The 26,961-nt window shown below is 42.8% G+C and overlaps 2 protein-coding genes across 2 annotated transcripts in view; both read right to left on the bottom strand.

The window, feature by feature from the left end:
- Positions 1 to 26,961, bottom strand: part of ABCC4 (ATP binding cassette subfamily C member 4 (PEL blood group)) — a 212,120-nt gene that overhangs the window by 160,390 nt on the left and 24,769 nt on the right. Inside the window, exons 3-7 of the mRNA XM_083361690.1 lie at positions 25,775 to 25,895; positions 23,077 to 23,307; positions 14,201 to 14,290; positions 11,154 to 11,317; positions 792 to 917 (exon numbers count right to left, since the gene is read on the bottom strand). Of these exons, the coding sequence (XP_083217816.1) occupies positions 792 to 917; positions 11,154 to 11,317; positions 14,201 to 14,290; positions 23,077 to 23,307; positions 25,775 to 25,895 (732 nt within the window). The remainder of the gene's footprint in view (positions 1 to 791; positions 918 to 11,153; positions 11,318 to 14,200; positions 14,291 to 23,076; positions 23,308 to 25,774; positions 25,896 to 26,961) is intronic.
- LOC310639980 (uncharacterized protein) lies at positions 8,296 to 9,431 on the bottom strand. The gene is made up of 2 exons (XM_083362014.1): positions 8,443 to 9,431; positions 8,296 to 8,407 (listed from the first exon to the last, which is right to left on the bottom strand). Exon 1 carries the CDS (start codon positions 9,425 to 9,427, stop codon positions 8,582 to 8,584), a length of 846 nt encoding a protein of 281 aa, XP_083218140.1. The 5' UTR covers positions 9,428 to 9,431; the 3' UTR covers positions 8,296 to 8,407; positions 8,443 to 8,581.

Raw genomic sequence — 26,961 nt, 5'->3', positions numbered from 1 at the left:
ACCTTTAATCTCACTGTTATTATTTTTATAAATAACTCAAAGCAATGAACATACCTAATACTCCTCTCTCCTCCTATTTTCCCCATAACAAAAACCCAGTGAGGTAAGTTGAGCTGAGACAGAGTCAATGGCCCAAAGTCACTTAGCTGGCTTTCACACCTAAGGCAGGACTGTAAGTCATTCTTGTCTGATTTCTAGCCTATTGCCATAAGCACACTAGACCAAACTGACATAAACATCTGCAGATATGTGGTGGAAAAATCCACAGGTGTGTGCAGGAAGATCAGGGTTGGATGAGCTGATTGGTACATTACAAGCCAATGGCTGGTAAGATGAATGCCAAATGTATATTTTTTTCTCAATTTAATGCGCACTTGGATGAGGAGAACACGGGGTTTCTAAAATATCAGAATGGGCCATGCCAAGGCCTAGGAATTCCTGTCCTATGGCAAAGGAGGAATAGGAATCTAAGAAAAAAATAATTTTTTTGAGATGTATTTTCAAATTTTTAGAGAATTAGACATGAAAGCAACATAGCATTTTATTTTATGTTTTAGATTTTGAAAAATGGTGATGTACGTCAGTTTACTGCTAGCGCTAAATCATAAACCTTACTTATTACAGGAAGGGACACTGTATGATGAAGGAGAAAACGGGTTTTCTTTTCCACACAACATTCTCAGATTCTTTTGCTGTTACTCAAAAAAATCCTGCATTGCATACCACCCTGTAGCTAAAAATCAAGTAAAACAACAACATAGGAATAGAATCTCTGTGAGATATAAAATCACCTTCTCATATTGTTCACAAGTTCAGCAAATGACTTTTCCCAGGCATACATCTTTATTATCCGCATTCCAGTTATAACCTCATTCATAGTCCTGATCCTTGCATCTGTAAAAGCTGCAGTCCTGCTCCTGAAATAAGAAATAGGAAGCTATAAACTTTTGGGGGGGGGGGAAACCCACCTCTAATTCTAAATTCATATTGGACCAATAAAGGCTTTTATTCGGACATTTTCATTTATCTAATGTGAGCATTTCCGTGCTATTTCAATAATTAAAAAACATTCTCCTTTCCCCCCCCCCCCCGAAGTAAAAGTTAGGGAATACATGAACAGATATAATGATGTGGTGAACAAAACTTAAAATACATATGTGAATGAACTTAAGATGCTTATGAAAAAAAGCTTATCTAGATTTAGTGGATTCTTTTACATAGCATCAATTAATTAGCCATACTGTTTTGAAGAACTGAAGATATACATAAGCAAGGATTGGGACTGGCCTAGTCAGACATCCTAGTAGAAGGCACATAGGTACAGAATAAGTAGTAACAGTGAGTAGAATCTATTACCTCTTGCTCATTCTCAGAAGTAAAGCCATAAGGAGGTAAGCAAGCAGGAGACAAAGATGACCACTTATTCACTATCTATGTTCCTTCAAATTAATGAGAGACTAATAATAGCAAAAGGAACTACAGTCAGGTAAAGGACTGCAATGACAACTAGAAACCACTAGTGGAATCAGAATTTGGAATTTGTGGAATTTGTATATAGACGGATAGATAATGTAAGATCATAGATAAGTCCACAGATGGAGTTTAAAATAGATATACCTTCAAGGATGCCTTTACACCAAAGTGCAAACTTATGAACTCTGGTCTAAAGTAAAGACTGGACATCCATTTGTCCAGGATGGTGTAAGGATTCCTGCTTTGGGCAGGGGGTTGGACTAGAAGACCTCCAAGGTCCCTTCCAGCCTGATAATTCTATGTTTTCTCTCCTGGTGTCTAACAACAAAGCAATCAACTAGCTGCAGTGTGGAAGGTCATGGATTATTGAGAAATGTCCTTTAATAGATAAACAGAAGACCAAGTTTAATATTTCACAGTGCTGGAATTCTCCTCATGAATATTTGCCAGATCTTAGGCTTAGTCCCAAATATTTTTATGCAGGCATCTAGCTGAACATGTAAATGAATATATTGATTTTCTTGTTTTTTTTTAATATTTACTATGATTACCAATAAAGAAGATTACTGCAAAATAGTAAAGAGTGCAAAGTTGAAAAATCTTATCTTCCATCTTAAAATGCTAGGATTTATGCAGGATAACATCCATAAGACAGCAAACATACTTGTAAATATTAATAAAATTATCTAATAATCATAATAATTTGAAACTACTGAAATGAAAACATGCTATACATTTTAAAATCACATAACTAAATGAAGTAGCAAATTATAAAGAATATCCCCTAAAAGGATGGAAATTCAACCAGCTCATGTACAATCTGTTAATTTTTAAAAACATGAAGAAAGTCTCCACCTTCTCAAAACTTTCTTGTTTTGCTACAAAACCGAAACATTCCACAGCTCAGCTGCCCTGGGAGTCACACAGGATTCAACCTTGAAATACTTGGAAAAGTAACAGCTAGTTCCAGGACTACATTTCTAATCTGCAGATTTGCGATTATGAATTATAACTGTATATTATATACAATTACAAGTATAAAGTAGCTCAGAAAGACCTGAGAACAAGTTTTGCAGAAAGAAAATTGAGAAATATTTTCTACCTTCAGTTCAAAATCAGGTAATCCTTGACTGATGACAACAATGGAGCTCAAAATTTCTGTTGCTAACTGAGACAATTGTTAAGTGAGTTTTGCCCTGTTTTACAACCTTTCTTGCCAGTTGTTAAATGAAGCACTGCATGTTATTAAATTAGTAACATAGCTGTTAATCTGACTTCCCAATAGACTTTGCTTGTCAGGTCTCAAAAGATGATCACATGAACTTGGAACCCTCATAAATACATGCCAGATGATGATGATGATGCAAGGGAACTTGGAGGTCATCTAGTCCAACCCCTGCTCAGGCAAGAAACCCTACACCATTTCAGACAAATGGCTGTCCAGTCTCTTCTTAAAAACTTCCAATGTTGGAGCATTCACAGCTTCTAGAGGCAGGTTGTTCCACTGATTAATTGTTCTAACTGTCAGGAAATTTCTTCTTAGTTCTAGGTTGCTTCTCTCTTTGGTTTGTTTCCATCCGTTGCTTCTTGTCCTGCCTTCAAGTGCTTTGGAGAACAGCTTAACTCCCTCTTCTTTGTGGCAACCGCTGAGATATTGGAACACAGCTATCATGTCCTCCCTCATCCTTCTCTTCATTAGACTACACATACCGAATTCCAGCAACCGTTCCTTATATGTTTTAGCCTCCAGTCCCCTGATCATCTTTGTCGCTCTTCTCTGTACTCTTTCTAGAGTCTCAACATCTTTTTTACATCGTGGTGACCAAAACTGGATGCAGTATTCCAAGTGTAGCCTTACCAAGACATTCTAAAGTGGTATTAACACTTCACGTGATCTTGATTCTATCCCTCTGTTAATGCAGCCTAGCACTGTGTTGGCTTTTTTGACAGCTGCAGCACACTGCTGGCTCATATTTAAGTGATTGTCTGCTAGGACTCCGAGATCCCTCTCACAGTTATTACTATTGAGCAAAGGTACCAACTATACTAGTGATGGCGAACCTTTTAGAGACCGAGTGCCCAAACTGCAACCCAAAACCCACTTATTTATCACTGGGTGCCAGGTAGGCATGGCCCACTGGGTGGGGGTGGCTGTGGTGGTCATGGAAGATTGGGTGGGTGTGGTCACCTCAAGGTCGCTTGTGGGGAGGAACATCTGTGGGGGGTGGGCAGAGATGGAGAAGATCCAGGGGGTCTCTGGCAGGTGGGGTGGTAGGCAGGAGACTCATCCTGTGGGGTGAGGCGAGGCAGGTTGGGGGTGTCATTGCCATGGGGCAAGGCAAGGGCTAGGGCAGCTGCTGCCTGACACCATCGGCTCTCGCACACAGAAGCCAGTGAGCACATGGGGGCCGACGGTGTCTGTCAGTAGCCACAGCCTACCAGCCCCTCAACAGGCGCACTCTGGGGCTCCGCAGCCCGTCACCAGCAGTTCAAAGAAGCCGCCTCTGAGATGTATGGTCAGCTGACAGCTGAAGAGGTGATGCAGTGGGTCATGCCTGGGAAAAGGAGAGCATACGAGGCCAGGAGGGACAGGATGGGGGGGGAGGGAAACCAGCCATGCCAGGATGCATTCAGCCATGTGGGACCTCGACAAATTAGCAGGCGGCTGGTTGAAGGACAGTTGCCACCTCCGGGCATGGTGTGGGTGCCCACAGAGAGGGCTCTGAGTGCCACCTCTGGCACCTGTGCCATAGGTTCGCCCACTGACCTATACTTTAACTGTGTATTTGGTTTTTCTTGCCTAAATGTAGAACCTTACTTTTTCACCATTGAATTTCATTTTGTTAGATAGCGCCCAATGTTCAAATCTGTCAAGATACTTCTGTATCTTAAGCCTGTCTTCTGGAGTGTTGGCTGTTCCTGCCATCTTGGTATCATCTGCAAATTTGATAAGTTCCCCATCTGTCCCTTCATCCAAATCATTGATGAAGATGTTGAAGAGTACTGTGTCTAAAGCAAAGCCATGGGGTACCCCACTGCATACCTCTCTCCATGTAGATGCAATTCCATTGAGGACTACACGTTGAGTGCAGTTGGTCAGCCTGTTATGAATCCATCTGGTGGTGATGCTGTCTAACCCACATTTTTCTATCTTATCAAGTAGTAGGTTGTGGTCTATGTTATCAAATGCCTTACTGAAGTCCAAGTAAATTATATCCACAGCATTCGTCTGGTCCACTAATTTTGTCACTTGGTCAAAGAATGCAATAACATTTGTCTGGCATGATCTGGTTTTGACAAACTCATGTTGGCTTTTGGTAATGACTTTGTTTGCCTCTAGGTGTTCATTGATTTGTTGCTTGATTATCTTTTCCAGAATCTTCCCAGGTATTGAAGTAGTTCCCATCTTCCCAGGTATTGAAGTAGTTCCCATCTCTTTTGAAGATGGGAACTACTTCTGCTCTTTTCCAGTCCTCTGGTAGTTCCCCAGTGCTCCAGGATCTTTGAAAGATATAGTTCAGTGGTTCTGAGATCACATCTGCCAGTTCCTTCAGAACCTTGAGGTGTAATCCATCTGGTCCTGGTGATTTGAACTTGTCTAGGGTGGACATGATACCACTAGGCTGGAGATGATACCACTCTAATGGCAGAAAGTGAAGAAGAACTAAAGAGCCTCTTGTTGCAGGTGAAGAAGGAGAGTGCAAAACTTGGGTTGAAACTTAACATTAAGAAAACCAAGATCATGGCATCTGGCCCTCTCAATTCCTGGCAAATAGATGGGGAAGAAATGGAAGTAGTGACAGATTTTATTTTCCTGGGCTCCAAGATCACTGCAGATGGGGACTGTAGCCAAGAAATTAAAAGACGCTTGCTCCTGGGGAGAAAAGCCATGGCAAATCTAGACAGCACACTAAAAAGCAGAGACATCACCCTGTCAGCCAAAGTGCGTATAGTCAAGGCTATGGTCTTCCCATTTGCAATGTATGGCAGTGAAAGTTGGACCATAAGAAAGGCTGAGCGCCAAAGAATTGAGGCCTTTGAACTATGGTGCTGGAGAAGACTCCTGCGAGTCCCTTGGACTGCAAGGCGATCAAACCGGTCAGTCCTAGAGGAGATCAATCCTGACTGCTCTTTAGAAGGCCAGATCCTGAAGCTAAAACTCAAATACTTTGGCCACCTAATGAGAAGGAAGGACTCACTGGAGAAGAGCCTAATGCTGGGAAAGGTTGAGGGCAAGAGAAGAAGGGGACGACAGAGAATGAGGTGGCTGGATGGAGTCACTGAAGCAGTAGGCGTGAGCTTAAATGGACTCCAGAAGATGGTAGAGGACAGGAAGGCCTGGAGGAACGTTGTCCATAGGGTCGCGATGGGTCGGACACGACTTAGCAGCTAACAACAACAACAACAGGGTGGACAGGTGCTCACCTACCATTTTCTTGCCTATCTTAACTTGTGTTTCTAATCTGTTTTTTACAGTATGTTTTTGATAGGTTGGACTGTTATTTCCCTTTGTGTAAAGATGGATGCAAAAAATGAGTTAAATAGTTCTGCTTTCTCCCTGTTGCTTGTAACCTTCTTGCCACTTTCTCCCACTAATAGACCAATCATTTCCTTAACTTTTTTCTTGTTTTTTACATGTTGAAGAAAGCTTTTTTTGTTATTTTTTACTTTTGTCACAAGCCTTAGTTCATTTTGAGCCTTAGCTTTCTCAATTCATCTTTGCAGGCTCAGGCTATTTGCTAATATTCTGCCCCTCTTTCCATTTTTTATACTTGTCCTTTTTGTCTTTCAATTTATCAGAGAGTTCTTTATGCAGCCATGCTGGTTTCTTTTCTGTTATTTTTCTTCTTCATTGATAATGTGCTAGAATGGACTTTTATAATCTCACTTTTCAAAATTTCCCCAGCTTCTTGAGTTGTTTTCCCCTTGAGGATTCTCATCCATGGAATCCTTCCCAGCTCTCTCTAAGTCAGACATGTCAAACTTGTGATGTCACGTGACATTGCACGACGTATTGAAACTTTTTCCCCATTGCGGCAATGGGGTGGGTGCGGTTTCCTCGTGATGCACCGGCCCATGGGCCAGCAGTTTGACACCCCTGCTCTAAGTTTATTGAAATTAGTTTTCTTAAAGTCTAAGACTCTAGTTTGACTGTATTCTATTGCTTGTGCTTGCATAATGTTCAATTCCAATATTACATGATCACTCCCACACAAGGTTTCTGTGGCTTCAACACCTTCTATCATTTCTATCAACACCTTCTATCATTTCAACTCTGTTAGTAAGAATTAGGTCCAATATGGTCCTAATTCCCTTCTCTGGTCCTCTAGTTCCCACCTCTACTTTTTGGCAGACAAAATTGTCTGCTAGGTTTGTCAGGAATCTGTTTGATCTTCCACTTGGTGCAGAGTATGTCTCCCAGTTGATGACAGGGTAATTAAAGTCCCCCATTACTATTGTGATGTACTTCCTACATACCTTAGTTAGCTGACTAGCAAAAAATTCATCTATTTCCTCTATTTGTTTGGGTGGCCTATAGTATACACCTATGGCAATGTCATTTTCCCCTTTTTATAGTGACTCAAAAGCATTTGAGGCAGCTTTCATCATTGTTGTGCTCTATTTCTGTAGAGATGTAGTTAGTTCTTATAGAGAGAGCAACTCTACCTCCTCTTTTATTTGATCTGGGTTTTTTTAAATAATTTAAATCCCTCTAGCTGTGTGTTCCATTTGTGGGTTTCATTCCACCAAGTTTCCGTAATGGCAACAATATCATATCTGCCCTCATTTACTGAATTTCTAGCCCACCCTGTTTATTGCTCATACTCTCTACATTGGTGTATGGACATTTGAGTCCTTTATGACTGACCCTGTGTTTACTTTCTACATAACATGTGTGGTACCTGAGTTCCCCTATTTTCTTACCACCTGTTTGATTAGTGCACTTGGTGTGACATTCACTATTAAAAGCTTGATTTTGCTTGACAGCTAGGTTGATATTCTTGTCCACACACACCTCTGTTACATTCACTGATAACCCTATAATTTTTAGATTGCCGGGGACAGGAAAGTTTTGTACCAATTAACTCACTGTCCCCATTGTTCAGTTTAAATATTTCTCCAGAAAATCTATGAATTTATTGCCAAGTAACTCAGTCCCTTTCTTTGATGGATCCAAGCCGTCTCTTTCGTACACTTTTTCATTGGACCAGATGCAGACATCGTGACTAATATAACCAAAGCCTTCCCCTTTACACCACTCCTTTAGCCACATATTGAATTCTGCTATTTGCTGGCCTTTTCCATTTTATTCCTTTTTTTTAATTGAAAAGTTTTAAAATACAATTTTCCTTTAAAAAACCCCCCTTCCCCCTCCCTCCTCCCCCCCTACCTCCCCTCCTCCCCCCTCCCTCCTCCCCCCCCACCTCCCCCCCTCCCCCCCCTACTTCCCAGAGCTGAATACAAGGTATATATATATAAAAAAGCAAACCTAAGCAACCATATACTAACAACTATAAATTCTAAAATCCATCACTCTCTAGCTTATATAGGATAAAACAAACCTTAACAATATTAAATATATATATAAAAAAAACTAGAATAAGAAAAGGACACTCTCTAGCTTATATAGAATGGAACAAACCTTAATAGTATTAAACATATATTAAAGACAAAAAAAGGAAAAAGAAAAAAAAACCCTTCTCAACCCTATACTTATCCTAAATAAACTCCATCCATTTTATCCATTCCATGATATAACATTCTTACAAATAATTTTCCAAATTAACCAAGGATCCCAAATCAAAAAACTTTAAAGTCAACTCTTCTGTAATCGACCGTTCCTCTTCCAGTACCACATCTATAATTATTCCAAACACAACAAAAAAGAAAAAAAAAGAAAAAAAAGAAAAAAGATTGCAAACAAAACTTGAACCTTCATTTGAGAATCTTCTGTATATTCCCCCAAACTTTAATCCAAAAAAGCTCACCCTTTCCACAAAACCACCAAATATAAAAATATATTGCGTCTACACCCAAATCTTTCCCCCCTCCCCTACTTGACTACTTGACTATATCGTAAAAGTTCCAAAGACTTCTGCAATTCCTGCTACTTTCTCTTCTTAGATCGTTTTGCAGCAGCACGCGTCACCCTCTGTTTTATAGATTCATCCGACGAGGTTGTATCTTGATCTCCTCCAACACCGTTGTCTTCTATCTGACCATCTTCGGCCTCTTGATGCACTCCTTCTCCAGATCCCTTTCCAGCTTCCAAAAGTGTTAATGGCGTTGCATTTAAAACATTATTGTAGAAATCACGCGCTTGCATCACAGTAACCAAACGGTACTTTTTACCTTCGTGCGTCACCATCAACCCCACTGGGATCTCCCATCTGAACCTTATATCTCGCTGCTTGAGCTCTTGCACAAGAAATGTAAAATCCTTCCTTCTCCTTAGAATCTTTGGAGGAATTTCTTTTAAGACCAAAACTTCTTGATTAGCAATCATAACTTTAGTATCATAAGCAGCTTGTATAACTTCATCTCTAGTTTCCCTTTTTGCAAAATATACCACCACATCTCTAGGCAACTTCCTCTGTCTGGCAATCCATGAATTCACACGAAACACTTTGTCCATGCCTCCTTTTATTTCAGATGCTGGCTGTTTCAACACTATTTCAAAAGCCTCAGAAACCAGCTGCTTTAGATCTTCCTTAGTATTCTCCTTTAAGCCTCTAATTCTAATGGCAAACTGCATCTGGAAATATTGAGCAAGACACAGTTCCTTTTCCATTTTATTTTCATTCTCCAATACTTTTGCTTCTAATATAGCATTCTTTTGAGTCAAGTCTTCTAGCTTTTCCTCCAATTCTTCCACACACCGAGCCACTTTACACACTGAAGTCAAGATGTCTACCCTCATCGCTTTGAGCTTCTGTTCCATCCTCTCCTCCATTCTCTCCTCCAATTTTTCCAATTTCTCCTCCATCTGTGCAAATCTAATATTAATTGATTCCAAAATTACCTGGGTATGTTTTTCAAGAGCATCTTGTAAGTCCTTTGATATCAATACATCAGGAGGATGCAGCGCCTGCAATAATGATTGTTGCACGGGAGAAGTTCCAGCACTCCGAAGAGTTTTAGGGGGTGGTTTAGCCGCCATCTTTTACCAAATATGACGCACTTTCACTTCAGATTTGTAATCCAAAAAAGTCCATCAAGCTGGAGAGTAAAACATAGTAATCCTCTTTACCATTTCCTCTTGTATCGCTCTGCCTGCTCCTTTAAATCATAGTCATTCCTTCAGGCAGGGGTGGTCGCAGACGGCTGGCTCTGCTCCAAGAAGTCAGGAGCAGAGGCGACGGCCAGCTGGGAGCAGCCCAGGCTACGGGGGAGTTCAATCCTTCAGCCGCCCAAGCCATAAGCTCAGGCGGCCCTGGAGAACTCTACCCCTACCTGGGAGCTCGCCCCCTCCTCTTCTCCCGAGGAGGGGGCTTCGGATTCGCCCGAACAGCTGATCGGCGCTGTTTCGGGCGAAAAAACAACAGCTGAGCCGCGGGCAGCCCGGGAAGGCTCCCTCCATCGCCGCGGAGCCACCGGAAGTCCATTTTATTCCTTATACATTGGTAAAACCTCTGAAAAAGTAAGACTACAGCCTGCCCTGCTAAGTTCCTGCCCCAAGCTCTGGAAATCATTCTGCACAGAGAGTACATCTTTTTGGGATAGATTGTTAGTGCCAAAATGTACAATAACAGCCACATCACAGTCCTTGCTGGCATTCTTGACTATCTTAAAAATACACTTCTTTTTCCTACTGGCAGTAGCACCTGGAAGACACCTGACCTCTTTCGAAACCTCTGTATCCTTTCCTAAATTTACATCCCTTATAATTGAACCACCAACCAGAAGGTGGCTTCTCTTTTTGGATGCCTTGCTCTTCGTGCATGACTGATGTGTAATACCTGATTCACACTTTCCCCTGTCCAAAACAAGTTCTTCATCTCGGATCATGATCCCCTGCTTATTTGAGTTATCATCATCACAACTACCTTGATCTGTCTCCTTAGTGTCCCTATTAAGGTCAGCAAGGGCACTGTATCTGTTATGCAGGGACACAGTGTTTATGGTTCACAGCTCTCACCCTGCCAGATCCCCCAGTTTTCCACACTGCCCTCCTGCAAGATATTTGTGGTAGAGGGGGCTGATAGCGCGGAAGCTCAATAAGAGCAGAAGGGCTGAACTGGACACCTAATTTCTGCCTGAAGAGCACAGATTACAGATCCTAGATAAGCAATCTGTCCTTGTAAACTAGTGATTTGTTTACAGATAGGACAGTTTCCAAGTTTGAAAAGAGTACTGCAAAAGACAGCTGTCATGAATTCTGCCCCTCTCTATGCTCATTTTTCCAAGTTCTGTAACTTTTTTAAAAAAAATGCTTTGTAATTTGCCTTGGGGAGAAAAGCATACTTTGGGTCTTGTGTATGTCTTTGAACATATAATAAAGATGAAATTAAAAGAACATCTTTATTCCACTGGTGCCAGATTTAGCAAACACATGTTTTTGAACCTTTTTGTTCAAAGTATATAATCTTTGAAAAACACAAACTACAACAACTATCCATGCTGAGTCGAAAGAGTTTTTTTAAATCAATCTGAAGGAACAAGATTCCAATCACTCTTACCTCAGAGCTGAGAAGAGCCTGCCAATGCAGGTTTGCAAGGGAAGAAGAATAATCAGCACCGCCATCCCTGCAAGGCAGGATGGGCCAATCTCAAGCCACAAAAGGACAGTCACAGCTATTGCCTGAAGGGGTCCAGCCCATAAGAAATGCAAGAAAATAGTCACCTAGGCAAAAAAGAAATACACAAGACTCACAAAATGAACTGATATACACACACACACACACACACACACATATATATATATATATATGTGTGTGTGTGTGTGTGTGTGTGTGTGTGTGTGTGTGTAAATTACTAACAAAGAATTAAAGGGAAACTGAGATGCATTTCTGACTCCTTAGTCGTCCTCAGTCAGCTATACCCTTCTGAGATTCGAACCTGGGCTGATTGCATACAAGGCAGTGTTATCAGCCCAGGTTCGAATCTCAGAAGGGTATAGCTGACTGAGGACGATTAAGGAGTCAGAAATGCATCTCAGTTTCCCTTTAATTCTTTGTTAGTAATTTACACAAATATATGAATTGTCCGGTGTGACTACTGCCTGTTTGATAGCCTTCAAGATAGGCTGAAAACAGGAAATAAAGATTTGCCCCATGTTTGGGGCCTAGCAAGGTAATCTAAATAGTTAACATTTGAAACATATATATATATATATATATATATATATATATATATATATATATATATATATATATATATTTATTTATTTATTTATTTATTTATTAGTTTTTATAAACCGCCCTTCTCCCGAGGGACTCGGGGCGGTGTACAGAGGAAGGGAAGGTATACAGACCGAACAATAAAATAATAAGAAACACTAATGCACACAAACTGGGACCCCAATTAACGCTATCATGCCAGGCCAGCCTGCTGGAACAAAAAAGTTTTTAAGTCGCGACGGAAGGTACGGAGGTCAGGGGCCATCCGGATTTCGGTAGGTAAGGTGTTCCAGAGGGCTGGCGCACCCACTGAGAATGCCCTCCCCCTGGGGGCCACCAGCCGACATTCCTTGAGCGGTGGCATATAAATGCCTCCTACATATTGCTGTCTATAAAATGCTATAAAATTTACCCTGGACATTTAAGGAACACTTCAAATGACACAGTTTAATACTGTCTGGTTTGTGAGAGTCTGACCCACATCTCGTGAAACCAGCATATTTACTTTTAATCTACACAAAATCATCTACAGGCAGAGTTAAGGCAAATGAGCTGCCCAAGGTTAAAATAATGAACTTTGCGCTTAGCTGAATGATCTCAAAAAACTAAGCACAGTCATGTCTGATTCATACTTTCTTGGCTACAATGAAATATCAGAACTATAGCTGAGACTAGGATGCTTAAAAACTACCCTAAAAGAAGAGTGGCAAATCAACTTTTTAATATTGCTTAGAAATCTTGCATAGACATATCTCTTAGCTCACAAGGAGGGAAGCCCAGTTTGAAGGGGACTTATTGTTCTGCCACTGCAGTATCCTTGAATGAATCATAGATACCCTTGTTCTATTCCAGCCTACGACTGGCTCTGTTCAAATGTCAAGGACAACCCCTTTTTATAATCAACAGGCTGGAAAAAACCCAACCCAATTTATTTACAAAAAGTTCAAACAAGACTTAAACCAAAAGGTTAAACAAGAGTTAAACAAGAATAACAGACCAGGACTCTAGCAGAAGATCTTCAAACGGTTGCCTTCAGCAACCAGCACCTCCCACACCTTCCCCTTTTATCAACAGTCCCAAGGCGTGGCTTCTCATTGCCTTCTCCCGAGTTGCCTCATTGCCTTCCTCTGTTCTGCTCTGCTAGATTGCCTCCTGCTCCTAGCGGCCCTGAACAGAGCCAGCTGTGGATCATCTTCTTCCAATCCCTCGTACTCACACAGCTAAGTCTGAACAAGATGGGAGGGGCCAGGCTGAGAGTCCTGCAATGCATCAGAACCTCCCTCTGACACCAAAGGCTCTCCAAACCCTTCTTCTTCCTCCTCCTCTTCAGAATCATCCGACTCAGCTTCCGGAATCACAGGCTGATGCTGAATCACAACAACCCTTGGCAGTTTTTAAAAGCCAACATGAGCCAGTTTAGTCTAGTGGTTAAGGCACCAGGCTGGAAAGTGGGAGACCACAGATTCCAGTCCCACCTTAGTGGGACTTGAAAGCCAGCTGAGTGACCTTGGGCCAGTCACTCTCTCTTGGCCTAACCCACCTCACAGGGTTGTTGTTGTGGGAGAAATAGGAGAAGGAAAGTGTGTTGGATATGTTTGGTGCCTTGAGTTATTTGTAAAAAAAATAAAGGTGGGATATAAATAAATAAAAATAAAATTAATAAAAATAAACTCTCCACCTCTACTGCAGCCCCCACCCCCAAAAGAGAGAGAAGGGAAAGAACAAAGTCCTCTTTAAGATTAGAGACTACAGATAGTCCTTGACTTACAACCACAACTGAGCCCCAAGATTCATGTTGCTAAGTGAAACATTTGTTAAGTGGGTTTTACCCCATTTTACGATCTTTCTTGCCACAATTAAGTGAACCACTGCAGCTGTTAATTTAGTAACTTAGTTGTTAAGTGAAGCTGGTTACCCCATTGGCTTTGCTTGTCAGAAGGTTGCTAAAGGGGATCACGTGACCCCCGGAGGCTGCGACCATTATAAATATGAACCAGTTGCCAAGCGTCTGAATTTTGATCATGTGACTACAAAAACACTGCAATGTTGTAAGTGTGAAAAAGCGTCAGAAATTTTTTTTCAGCACTATTGTAACTTCGAACAGTCACTAGGTGAACTGTTGTAAGTCGAGGACTACCTGTATGAGTTATTCTTCTTATCACAATCCTCCATTCTAAAAAAACATCTGCTTGGGAATCACCGCAATATAAGATACACCCCGCAAAGGATTTAATATAGCCTTTAAAAACATTTTTATCCACTGCATACACATACAAGCAAACCCAAGGACTTTCATTCTATCTTGCTGTGAATAAAAAGGAAAGGCCACTACCTAAGATCGCTCTTAAGCTAAATCATTCAAAATGTGTGTCTCCCTTAGGGCTTACCTGATCAAATTTATTCACGTCGTTTGATAAAAGATTTACAATCTGACCGGTTGTTGTTTTTGACATGGCTGCATTACTCAGACGAAGTGCCTAAAAGCAGAAACAAACTTATTCAAATGTCAGATTCATACACTGAATAGCATTTAGTCGCAGCATTTTCCCAACTTAGCTATCTTTTGTCTTTTTTCAATATTTCCTTTAAAACAAAAATTAAATATACTACTCAAACATTTTTCCAAGTTTCAATAATCACCTTACGGGAACAATGTAAAGTGAAAGAAACTCCCAAAAGCAGGATCAAAACTAAGGTTTAGGTTTAAGTTAACAGACAGTGAAAAAGAAGACCATGACATGTCATCCTGAGTTATAGTATGTGAACCTGCCATTTTAGTCCATAATCATGGTTTATGCTTAGACCAGGGGTCAGCATAAACAGTGAAAGAGCCACTCGGAACCAGTTCCCTCACAAAAGGAAAAACTGGGAGCCACAAAAAATGTGTGCACATGTGTGTACATGCGCGCATGTGCAGAACAGGGTTTGACTGAAGAGCCAAGGCAAGATATGCACCTACTCTGCATATTTGAATTGATTGGTTGAACTTTTTTAGTCCCACTTTTTTTTTTGGACTGCACATGGCAGAGTACTGGGAGCCGCAGGAGACGGCTGACCTGTGGCTTAGACTGTTGTGTGAATCTAGATAATTATGATCTACTGAATTTACTTTTGTGTTGCATATGAACCCAACTTCTCCAGAGCTAGTAAGTGATTGTATCATTTGCACTTGCTAACTATATGGATCAGAACAGCACTGTAATTTCTCTTTTTCCAATGTATATGATCCTACATTAAGTAGAATAATATAGAGTACTATACTTAATGGTAAAGATTTCTTTCTACAATTTGATTCTCCTTTTTAATAGCATTTAATTTGGTCTACCTTGCAAGATTGATTTACCTCAAAGAAGAAAGGTTTAATAAGTCTACTTCCACACCTCAATGTTTTATGGTCAAGAGATAAGCTTAGGGCAATATATTCCTTTTACATTGTTTTTCACTTTTCTCTAGTAACTGCCAGAAAATAAACCAAGGTGTTACTCTCATTCAAATGCCAGGATTAAGAGGAAGCGACTCCACAGAACACTCTTCCATCTGCAAAAAAAAGTGATGTTTCTTTTTTTACCAAAGAAGAACTCTGGGATAGATTCTTCCTTTTGCAATGCCATACTCTGCAAAGCCCCAGCGCCACAACTTTTCCTGTTCTAAGGGTTTGTTTAGAAATACAGGTAGTCCCTGACTTATGATCACAATTGAGCCCAAAATTTCTCTTGGGAAGCGAGACATTTGTTAAGTGAGTTTTGCCCCATTTTACGATCTTTCTCGCCACAGTTGTTAAGCGAACCACTGCAGTTTATAAATTAGCAACCCGGTTGTCAAGTGAATCTGGCTTCCCCATTGGCTTTGTTTGTCAGAAGGTTGCAAAAGGTGGGTCACATGACCCTGGGACACAGCAATAGTTATAAATATGAACCAGTTGCCAAGCGTCTGAATTTTGATCACCTGATCATGGGGATGCTCCAAAGGTCGTATCTTTGAAAGACGGTCATAACTCACATTTTTCAGTGCTGTTGCAACTTTGCACAGTCACTCAGCGAACTGTTGTAAGACAAGGACTACCTGCTCTAGGGAAAAAGGCTATGTCAAAAACTGAGGAAAGTATTTTGGGGAAATCTACTTCAGATAAAGGAAAGGAGTCAATTTCTCTCTGTGCACTTCTCATACAATAATGCTGGCAACATTTTAAGGGCAGAACTCCTGTTTGTGTTTCTCCAAGCTACAGTATAGTGCATTGTCTGAGAATTACAAGCATAGCCAGATCTTTAAACAGTGGAACAACCTGTACTCATTCCCACACCTTATTCTTCATGCTAACCATGAGAACCAATTCACGGAGTCAAATCGCTCTCCAGGATCTTGCTTTTCTTAAAGATTTAACAAAAGTGTCACCCAATTAGTGATATTCTGTAGGAAACCAGTTTTTCTTGTCTTGATAGAACTTTAACCCAGAAGTATGATAAATACCCACCAAGATCAGATGCATTAGACCTGATATAAGAAGACTTATCTTGTTTTAAAACGTACAAAGCATTTAAGTATTTGAAAGAATTAAGTTTCTCATCAACTAAATGGCAAGAAGGCGACGGGCAGCAGGGAGAAAGTAGAACTGCTTAATTCCATCTTTGCATCTGTTTTGAAGCAAAAGGAAGAAGCAGCCCAACCTATCTAAAGCAGAAACAAGGGAGACAGAACAGGTATACAAGTCAAAATAGGCAACGAATTAGTAAGGGAATGCCTATCCACCTTGGATGAGTACAAATCAGCTAGGCCAGATGGTTTATGCATCACTGTTTTGAAGGAGCTGGCAGATGTAATTTCGGAACCAGCTGGATGTAATCTTAGGCAGGACAAGAAGTAATGGGTGGAAGCTTATTAAAGAGAGATCCAACCAAGAAGTAAGGAGAAATTTTCTGACAGTAAGAACAATTAATCAATAGAATAGCTTCCCTCCTAGGGATGTGGAGACTCCATCACAGGAGGTTTTCAAAACTGAACTGGACAACCATTTGACTAGGATGATATAAGATCTCCTGGTCTGAGCAGAGAGTTGGACTAGAAGACGTCCAAGGTCCCTTCCAGCCCTATGATTCGATGATTCTAAAGAAGTTTTCCTATAGTGCACTCCCACACGCTTGTGAATAATGTGAACAAACATGTGGAGGCTAATCACAGTATAATAAATGTGTAGAAAATGATGAACTCCCTTCTGTTTCCCACAGTGTGATTTCCATGGCACTACAGACAGGACATAAAATACTGGAACACCAACATCTATTGTAATCAGAATAAGACGTCAAAGTAACAAGTGCTTCATTTTCAACACACTGAATGGTGAGTCCTTAAGGATAAAGCTACACAGTAAATTAATTTTCTTTAAACCAAAAATTAAACTTAACATAAAGAGAAGCATAATACTTGGTCATTGTTTCACAGAAATATTATTGCATACAAAATTTAGCAGTAAGACTATCCTGTGGATTTAACGGTGAACAGATAAACATTGCATCATTTTATCAATAATATACAAATCTTTTGCTTAAGCAAAGAAGAAAAACCTTAAACCTAAAGGTGAGCTATCTCAATGTCCTCTAAAATTTCTAATGCAGGATAATACATACAGAGAAATGCCTCTCAGATTCTTCCTATGGGTTGAAAAAACTCTGGAAATCCTATTCTCCTTGCATTTGTCTACTATCAGAAAAAACAATTCAGGAGCAGCCTACTTATTTTTGAATTAAAACTTTAAGGCTAACACATTATTTTGATAGATCATGTTGTTGGTAACTAGTTACTGCTAAGAAATCCATATATCCTGATGCTTATTGTTCTGTATGGCTAAAAGAGTGGGTGACTTTCCAAAATAAGAAGTAATTCGAGTTAACGGGTCAGAGTTAAGATTTGGATGACATGGCTATTTATGGTATGATAAGGTTAAAGTAAATGTTGATTTTAGTAATCACTTTGTTAGATGTGCCATCCTAAGAGTTTGGAATAAATATAAAGTAATATAAAATTTGGCTGTCTCTCCAGAAAGCTTTTTTTTAGTGAAGAAATGCTGGTGAGGCCAGAGAGGTAGGTAAAGGTAAAGGTAAAGGTTCCCCCGCACATGCGTGCTAGTCATTTCCGACTCTAGGGGCCGGTGCTCATCTCCGTTTCAAAGCCGAAGAGCCAGCACTTGTCCGAGGACGTCTCCGTGGTCATGTGGCCGGCATATTTTAATTATGGTGACCCTATCCTCAAATCTAAAGAGGAGTTAGAAACAGAAGGATGTGTTTTCGATTGGTTTACAATTGAAAGAAAGACTTAAACTAGACAAATAGGGTTGGAGGATTGTTCTTGACTACTATTTACCGTATATACTTGAGTATAAGCCGAATTTTTCAGCCCACTTTTTGGGCTGAAAAAATCCACTTCGGCTTATACTCCAGTCAACAAAAAAAAAGAACTGTCCCTTCGTTCGGAACAGGCTGCTGAGAGAAGGGAGGGCTGGGCTCCGCACGGCTGCCTCAGCAGTTGGCGCGGCCGAGGGTCAGGCGTTCGCCCGCCGAACAGCTGATGGGCGTGGGCGTGGCCGGGCTGTCCCCAGAGCCGGGCGGGTTCCACCGGCATTCGGCGTTCGCCCGCCAAACAGCTGATGGGCGCGGGCGTGGCCGGGCTGTCCCCAGAGCCGGGCGGGTTCGGCGTTCGCCCGCCAAACAGCTGATGGGTGCGGGCGCGGGCGTGGCCGGGCTGTCCCCAGAGCCGGGCGGATTCCACCGGTGTTCGGCGTTCGCCCGCCGAACAGCTGATGGGCGCGGGCGTGACCGGGCTGTCCCCAGAGCCGGGCGGGTTCCACTGGCGTTCCGCGTTCGCCCGCCGAACAGCTGATGGGCGCGGGCGTGGCCGGGCTGTCCCCAGAGCCGGGCGGGTTCTATCGGCGTTCGCCCACCAAACAGCTGATGGGCGTGAGCATGGCCGGGCTGTCCCCAGAGCCGCAGGAATGGCTAGTAAAGGTGGCGGCAGTACGGCATTTGCGTTTCTCTGTGTGTCAAGCCCCGTGCGCCCGACACACAGGAGGGGGGGGGAACGCTGCTTCCTTGCCAGCCATTCCCGCGGGTCTGACACACACACACCCGCGCGCGCACGAGGAGGGAAACGCTTGACTGCCGCCTCCCTAGCAGACCTTCCCTGCGGGATGTGCTGCCAGGTGTCAAGCCCTACGGGGGAGCACGACCGGTGGCAACTACCCAGCATCAGAGAAGGCCCAGCTGCGCCCGCGCCCATCAGCTGTTCGGCGGGCGAACGCCGGACCCGCGGCTGCGCCAACTGCTGAGGCAGCCGTGGGGAGCCCAGCCGGTGGAACCCGCCCGGCTCTGGGGACAGCCCGGTCACGCCCACGCCCATCAGCTGTTCGGCGGGCGAACGCCGAACACTGGTGGAATCCGCCCGGCTCTGGGGACAGCCCGGCCACGCCCGCGCCCATCAGCTGTTCGGCGGGCGAACGCCGGACCCGCAGCCGCGCCAACTGCTGAGGCAGCCGTGGGGAGCCCAGCCGGTGGAACCCGCCCGGCTCTGGGGACAGCCCGGCCACGCCCGCGCCCGCGCCCATCAGCTGTTCGGCGGACGAACGCCAAACGCCAGTGGAACCCGCCCGGCTCTGGGGACAGCCCGGTCACGCCCGCGCCCATCAGCTGTTCGGCGGGCAAACGCCGAACGCCAGTGGAACCCGCCCGGCTCTGGGGACAGCCCGGTCACGCCCGCGCCCATCAGCTGTTCGGCGGGCGAACGCGGAACACCGGTGGAACCCGCCCGGCTCTGGGGACAGCCCGGCCACGCCCGCGCCCATCAGCTGTTCGGCGGGCGAACGCTGGACCCGCGGCCGCGCCAACTGCTGAGGCAGCCGTGGGAAGCCCAGCCGGTGGAACCCGCCCGGCTCCGGAGACAGCCCGGCCACGCCTGCGCCCATCAGCTGTTCGGCGGGTGAACGCGGAACGCCAGTGGAACCCGCCCGGCTCCAGAGACAGCCCGGCCACGCCCACGCCCATCAGCTGTTCGGCGGGCGAACGCCGAACGCCAGTGGAACCCGCCCGGCTCTGGGGACAGCCCGGTCATGCCCGCGCCCATCAGCTGTTCGGCGGGCGAACGCGGAACGCCGGTGGAACCCGCCCAGCTCTGGGGACAGCCCGGCCACGCCCGCGCCCATCAGCTGTTCGGCGGGCGAACGCTGGACCCGCGGCCGCGCCAACTGCTGAGGCAGCCGTGGGAAGCCCAGCCGGTGGAACCCGCCCGGCTCCGGAGACAGCCCGGCCACGCCTGCGCCCATCAGCTGTTCGGCGGGTGAACGCGGAACGCCAGTGGAACCCGCCCGGCTCCAGAGACAGCCCGGCCACGCCCACGCCCATCAGCTGTTCGGCGGGCGAACGCCGAACGCCAGTGGAACCCGCCCGGCTCTGGGGACAGCCCGGTCATGCCCGCGCCCATCAGCTGTTCGGCGGGCGAACGCGGAACGCCGGTGGAACCCGCCCAGCTCTGGGGACAGCCCGGCCACGCCCGCGCCCATCAGCTGTTCGGCGGGTGAACGCGGAACGCCGGTGGAACCCGCCCGGCTCCAGAGACAGCCCGGCCACGCCCGCGCCCATCAGCTGTTCGGCGGGCGAACGCCGGACCCGCGGCCGCGCCAACTGCTGAGGCAGCCGTGGGAAGCCCAGCCGGTGGAACCCGCCCGGCTCCGGAGACAGCCCGGCCACGCCTGCGCCCATCAGCTGGTCGGCGGGCGAACGCCGGACCCGCGGCCGCACCCACTGTCGGGGGGGCGAACGAGGGCGGCCATGAACGGCCACAGAGCACACGTGCCGGCAGGGATGGCTGGGAGAAGGCTGGAGACGGCTGCCGGTGGTCGCGCAGCTCCATCAGCTGAGAGGCGGCAAGAAACAGCCGCCGGCGGAGTCAACGAGCAGCTCGTCGCGGCACAGAATATAGATATGTTGCTAAGAAGGGGCCAAGCTTATACTTATACTCGGCTTATACTCGAGTCAATAACTTTTTCCAGTTTTTTGGGGTAAAATTAGGGGTCTCGGCTTATACTCGAGTCGGCTTATACTCAAGTATATACGGTAATTATATCCTCTGCAAGCAACATTATGCAAATGCAAATTACAGAATCTACATCATGGTAACATAAAGAGAATGAGAACACCATCTATTTCATGCAAAATTAATTGCACTAGGATTCACTAAATTGTGGGTCCAATATAATTTTTAAAAACTGGAAAAAAAAGTTAGTGATTTCAATGAGTTCTGGAATATTAAGAGGTTAAATGGAAAAGTAGTTAGAACCCTAAAATAAGGAGACAGGAACCCAACGTGAACCAATAAGCTTTTTTCCATTCCTTGTTTTTAGATGCAGTATTGGTTGAAAGGCTTTTTTCATGATTCCCAAAACACACCACAGTATATTATTCAGAACAGCAAATTAGTTCCTCAGAGATTACGGTAGTTTATGCACAAGAAAGCATCATACCTAATGACAGCAGAGTTCCTAAGAAGTATCAGGTGGAAGAGTGCAGGCTGAAATGCAAACTTAGCTTTTCTACAAGTGCATCATAACAACTACAGTGCTGTGCAAAAGTCTTAGGCTGCCACCCGCTTTTTTGTTTTAGCAAACTTTTAATGACAGTCCATTGTTATTTTTCAGTCTTGAATACAACATCTTGAATATCCATTTTTGTTTGACCTTGCTGATACAAAAGTACTCGTGTTTCCCTGAAAATTAAACTCAGTCTTATAAAATTTTTTGCCTCCAAAAGAGCATTAAGTCTTATTTTTAGGGGGACGTTTTCTTTTTTCTACTGTCTCGCCTCACCGCAGCGGCACCAACAGCCCTATACAGCAGGAGCCTGCATGCCCGCAGCTGGCCCACTTCTTCTGCGGCCGCTCACCACCGCTCGTGCACATCACCCCCCTAGCTTCTGTTTCATCGAGAACAGAGCCCTGGGCTGACACATAACTCTGCCGGCAAAACGTAGGCTGGGGGGTGACACGGACCAGGGGTTGAGGACCCCTGGCCTACATGATGTATAATATAGAAAAATATTAAAATTTTCAATGTAATTAAAAATACTACTAAAACAACAATCATAAAAGCTCAAGCCAGAAGATAAAAGTGTAGTTAAATACTCTAAAATAAAACATAATTAAAAAGAGTAACAGATGAAGAAATGTCTGAGATAGGTTAAAAGTAAATAGTAAATACTGTCATTCCATTATTAATATCTTCCAGAAAGCCAAGAAGGATGGAGTTGGCTTGATCCAAGTAACATATACCAATGAGCACACTGGCAACTCTGTTCTCGGCCCATTGCATTTTCCATGTAGTCTTCAAAGGTTGCTCACTTAGCATGCAGTGCAGTAGTCTAACTGAGTGGTAATGAAGGTGTGAGGTACTGTAAGCAAGTCCTCCTGCACTAGGTAAATATATATCCAAGCTGTAAGCTACAAAGCAGCTCATATAAGTTACCACAAAATGCAACAGTTCCATTACAAACAGAACAGCTACTTTAAAATAGAGTATGAGGTACTTCTAAAATGCATAAGTAAATAAAAATAGATTTAGATAAAGTACTCCCTTCTAGATGCATACAGTACTGATGCTTTTTAAAGTAAAACTGATGGGCCAATTTCCCATGGAAGAAAAATCTACAGGAAAGGGCCCTCAGTGTAAAAATACTGCAATCTTTAAAAGTACCCCAGTATTATTAACCTAGAAAGACATACTAGACAGAACACATAAGACAGAAAGCTTAGTTGCATGATGGCTGAATTAAATCACACCCTTCCTTACTATAAATGTAGCATACCTTGAAACATTTTGAGATAATTCTTGACTACAACAAAAATGAATGTAGGAGGAAGCCTAAAACTGGACAACACTGTTAGAAAGAAATCTACCTAGCCCCCTTCATTTCTCCTAATTTTTCACCAGTATGATAAATTTTCGCATTAAAAGTCATAGGAAGAGCTAGCAGTTCATAACGGCAGCCAACTTTTTCTAGCCTGCTGCTTTTTCTGGAGATTTCAGCCCATGGCCTGTCCACTTAGAACGGAATTTACATATGACACATTGATGTAATCTTAACATTCTTTTCATGAAGAACCACGTATTTCATCACCTTGCTAAGCTAATGATTCCAGCAACACTTGTTTGCTTCCCTCACAATGCAGGACAAGCACTCACCTATGTTAAGGGTCCTGTTTATTGAGATAAAGAAAATCTATTACTTACCTTGTGATAAATCATATGGCACATGGCTACCCTCAGCTTCATGCCAGCACGTTGTACATGATAAAAATACAGATGATGAGTGATGGCCAGAATCAAAGTGCACACAGATAAGGCTGCAGCAGAGCCATAGACGTAGGCCAAAGCATTTTCGTCAACATGTGAAGAACCAATCTTTTCAAAATACCCAATAATCATGCCCAGAAATATTGGCTGAATTATTATCAGAGTTTCCTTAAGAAAAGAAAAGAAAAGAAAATTTCAATTAAAGTGGAACAATTGAAACAAAATGTTCCTCTTCTTATTTTTAATTATCCTGTGTATGGTACTAAAGCAAGGCTGTGCAAAGTGTTACAAATACAAAACACATTACAGGAAGGATTCCAAAGCTGCAGCCACAACAAAATTATCCTGAACTCAAAATATTTTGAGCTTGGAACTCTTCTGGTATGTATTCACTTATTACATTTCTATAATAGCCTGTATAAAATTGGTACAGTGGGAAGAGTATGTTGTGATTCAGTGTCAGCCTGAGCTCCCAGCAGCTGAGTCTGAGGAATCTGAGGGGGTGTGTGGAGAGCCTTCGGTGTTGGAGGGAGGCTCTGATGCACTGCAGGACACTCAGCCTGGCCCCTCCAGTCGTGTTCCTCATGAGGCTCAGCTGTGTGAGGAGGAGGTGTCGGACTCAGAGAAATCACAGCTGAATCTGTTCAGAGATGCTAGAAGCAGAAGGCAATCCAGCAGAGCAGAACAGAGAAAATCAATGAGGCAACTCAGTGAAAGGAGGAGAAGGCACTGAGAAGCCACGTCTTGGGACAGATAATAAAAGGGGAAGGTGTGGGCAGTGCTGGTTGCTGAAGGCAACCGTTCGTAGACATTCAAAGAGAATCCTGGTCTGTTCTTGCTAATCTGTTTGACTCTTGTTTGTTGACTCTAGTTTGATGTTTTGAATCATTTATTGAAGAAAATATTCTGCTGCTTTTTTGTTTAAAAGACTCTATCATTTTGGAACTGTAAATAAATTTGGGTTGGGTTTTTTCCAGCCTATTAATTTGTCAAAAGGAAAAAGGGGTTGTCCCTGTCACACAAACAGGGCCGGTCGTAGGCTGGAACAGAACAGAGTATTAGAGAGAGGTAAAGAGCACTTTTGAAGTTGAAACACTGGGCACACCAATACACTCCGGCCTATCTTAACTCAAAAGCAAAAAGTAATGTAATTCATCATTCTGCAAAATGATGTCATGTCCCCGTAATATCATTGGGGCTTCTGATGGACATCTTCAGTTTCTTCATCTACCAATTATGTACATGTCTTTGAGTCTAAAGTAGAGTAAGAGCAGAAAAGTACTCTACGTCTTAGAGCAGAGAATAGTGATATAGACAAGAATAAAATCAGAGAAGCACCTTGATCAAATCTATTAAAAGCCAGGATTTCACAGCACAGTGGTGGTTCTTCTTACAAAAGTTTTTAAGCTGGATTGGTACTGATGATTCTATTGCAGATCTGGAGTTAAAGTAAGAATCTGGTTTGTACTGGAATAACACAAGGAAAGTAAAATCTGAACCTGGCATTGTTCATTTGCAGTTTGCTTTTCTCATTGTTAGTGTTATTGATGACTCTTTCTCACTGCTAAATTAACTTGGTTCCTAAAAACGTTATGCCTTCTACATATGTCAGACTGTATCAACCAGGAGGAAAAAAAAACCCAGAACATTTCAGGATGGATGGATAGACGGATAGACAGGTAGATAAACGGATGGGTGGGTAGACACAGCAGACAGGCATTTATTTTATTTCTTAATATTTTCTCTTTTAATGATAAATATAATGGTTTAGACCAGGGGTATGCAGCCAGCAGCCCATCAGCTATGTGTGGCTTCTGGGGTCTTCCTTTGCAGCCTATGAGGCTATTACAAAAATATAATTAATTTTATTAAAATTAATACTTAGTCAAGAAATTATGAGTTTTAGTTTTATGTGCAAAAGAAATCATTCCCTGAACTATTAATTCCCCTTTACCTCATAATTGTGACCTTTTTCATTTTTATGTAATTTGGCAAAAACTGGTAGGTTTAGATTGGCCCCAATGATTTGTGGATACAATTGTGCCCTGGGCCCTTTGAAGTTGGACATCCCTGGTTTAGATGATAAGAACATCTATATTCAGACAATCTTTCATAGACCATGGTCCTTCCCTTTATTATTTTGTTTAAAACTAGCACTGTGATAAAATGAAATATAAGAACCAGTATCAATGACTTGTTATTGGGTTTGATTATAGAATCAATTTTTTTGCTTGTTTGTTTCTTCAATCTGAGAAATGAGAGATTTTACAATCCTTACTATTAAAATGGTTTATAAGTCCGTTTGTAACAAAAAAATAAAAAGTAATCAATAAATTTATAAATATTGTCTGCAAAATTGTATTTTTCCACTGAACACACCAATCATATTTCTATGAGGAAACCAATTTAATGTAGATATAAATGTGTTATGCATCATTTTATATCTGTAAAGGGTGCTAAAAGGAAATATTGAATACATTTTCATTTTCTCCATTTTTTTTCATTTTTTTTCCTGTTGCTTAAAATTTTCTAGAAGAGTTATAACATTAGGCAGGGAGTAGGCATATTAATGTAACCACCTCACAATTTTTGCTTGCAGATTTGTTTTTTAATAGTACATCTCAGAATATGTTACCTCAACCAATGTAAAACAACCCAGCACTAAATAAGATTTCCAATAACAAAGTATAATTGCTTTTGTTAAATGTGGAGTTCTTGCTTCTTTTTCAGCCTTTTGCACTTCTTTATCCCAGTACCTATAGATACAAGAATTAAAATTAGATGAGAGAAGTCAGAAAGAATTCAATATATCTTAGCTGCAGGCATTTTTTATAGCTAAGCCAGGTCATAAAATAGTAACTTTACAGTGAGATACCGCCCAACGTCAATCTCCCTAAAAACCTCTTTCCAACTTTGTATTCTTAGATATGTTGGCTACGTGTCCCATAATTCCCAAAAAACGCCCTATCTGAAGCATGTGAAGGTAAAGAAGTATAGCGTGTACAAAGTTTGTACAAAGATTTCAAGGCAAGTCCATGGTGCTTATTCATACTGATAGTAGTCATAGGAAGTGATAGCTCCTAACTAAACTTGACTGACCTTGATAAAATTTAACAGATTGCAAAAGATTATAGAGCTCACTTTGGGATATGGAAGCAATGAACAAACTGTTAAGGGAGGACTTTGTGAGAAAATTATAGGAGAGTATGAGGTAAAAAGTTCAAAGTAACCCTGCCTTGGTTTTGTCACTATAAAACAGGACAAAAAGAAATCTGGACAGGCTTCCAGCACTCCTGGAATCCCTGTCATGGTCATTTCTTGACTTTGCCTACCTGAAGAGCTGAAATAGACTCATATTTGCTTAATATTTGGAAGGGTGGCCAAGGGCTGTAGATTATACTGGAAAATCTGAGGGGGGAAAAATCAATAAACAGGTGGTGGCTCTCTACTGTTGCCACTGGAAAGAATCCAGAAACCACACTTTGCAGGCTTTCCTTGTTATACTTTCCAGCCCAACAGAAGTCACCATGAGCCAAGTTCAACTCAAGAAGATTCTACTTTACCCAGAAATAGATAAGGCAAAGTATTTGCACCTCAATATTTTTCCTGGCATCATGTTTGGATCTAGAAAGGGCAACCCCTGCAAAGGCACAAAATTCAAGTTGTAAAATGATAATAACTTAAGGGAAAAAAAGAGGGATACAGCGTTAAGGGCACCATGATGGGTCATGTGATCACAAAGTCAATAACAGTCCATGCGGTCACCTAACAGACTTGCAGGGTTAGGAGTGCATTGATATCAGCCCTTCAAGGTTGTCCAGA

The sequence above is a fragment of the Vipera ursinii genome (assembly GCF_947247035.1).
Source record: "Vipera ursinii genome assembly, chromosome: 4".
NCBI lineage: Eukaryota > Metazoa > Chordata > Lepidosauria > Squamata > Viperidae > Vipera > Vipera ursinii.
The sequence above is the reverse complement of the archived record's forward strand: the minus strand, read 5'-3'. Positions and strand labels throughout refer to the sequence as shown.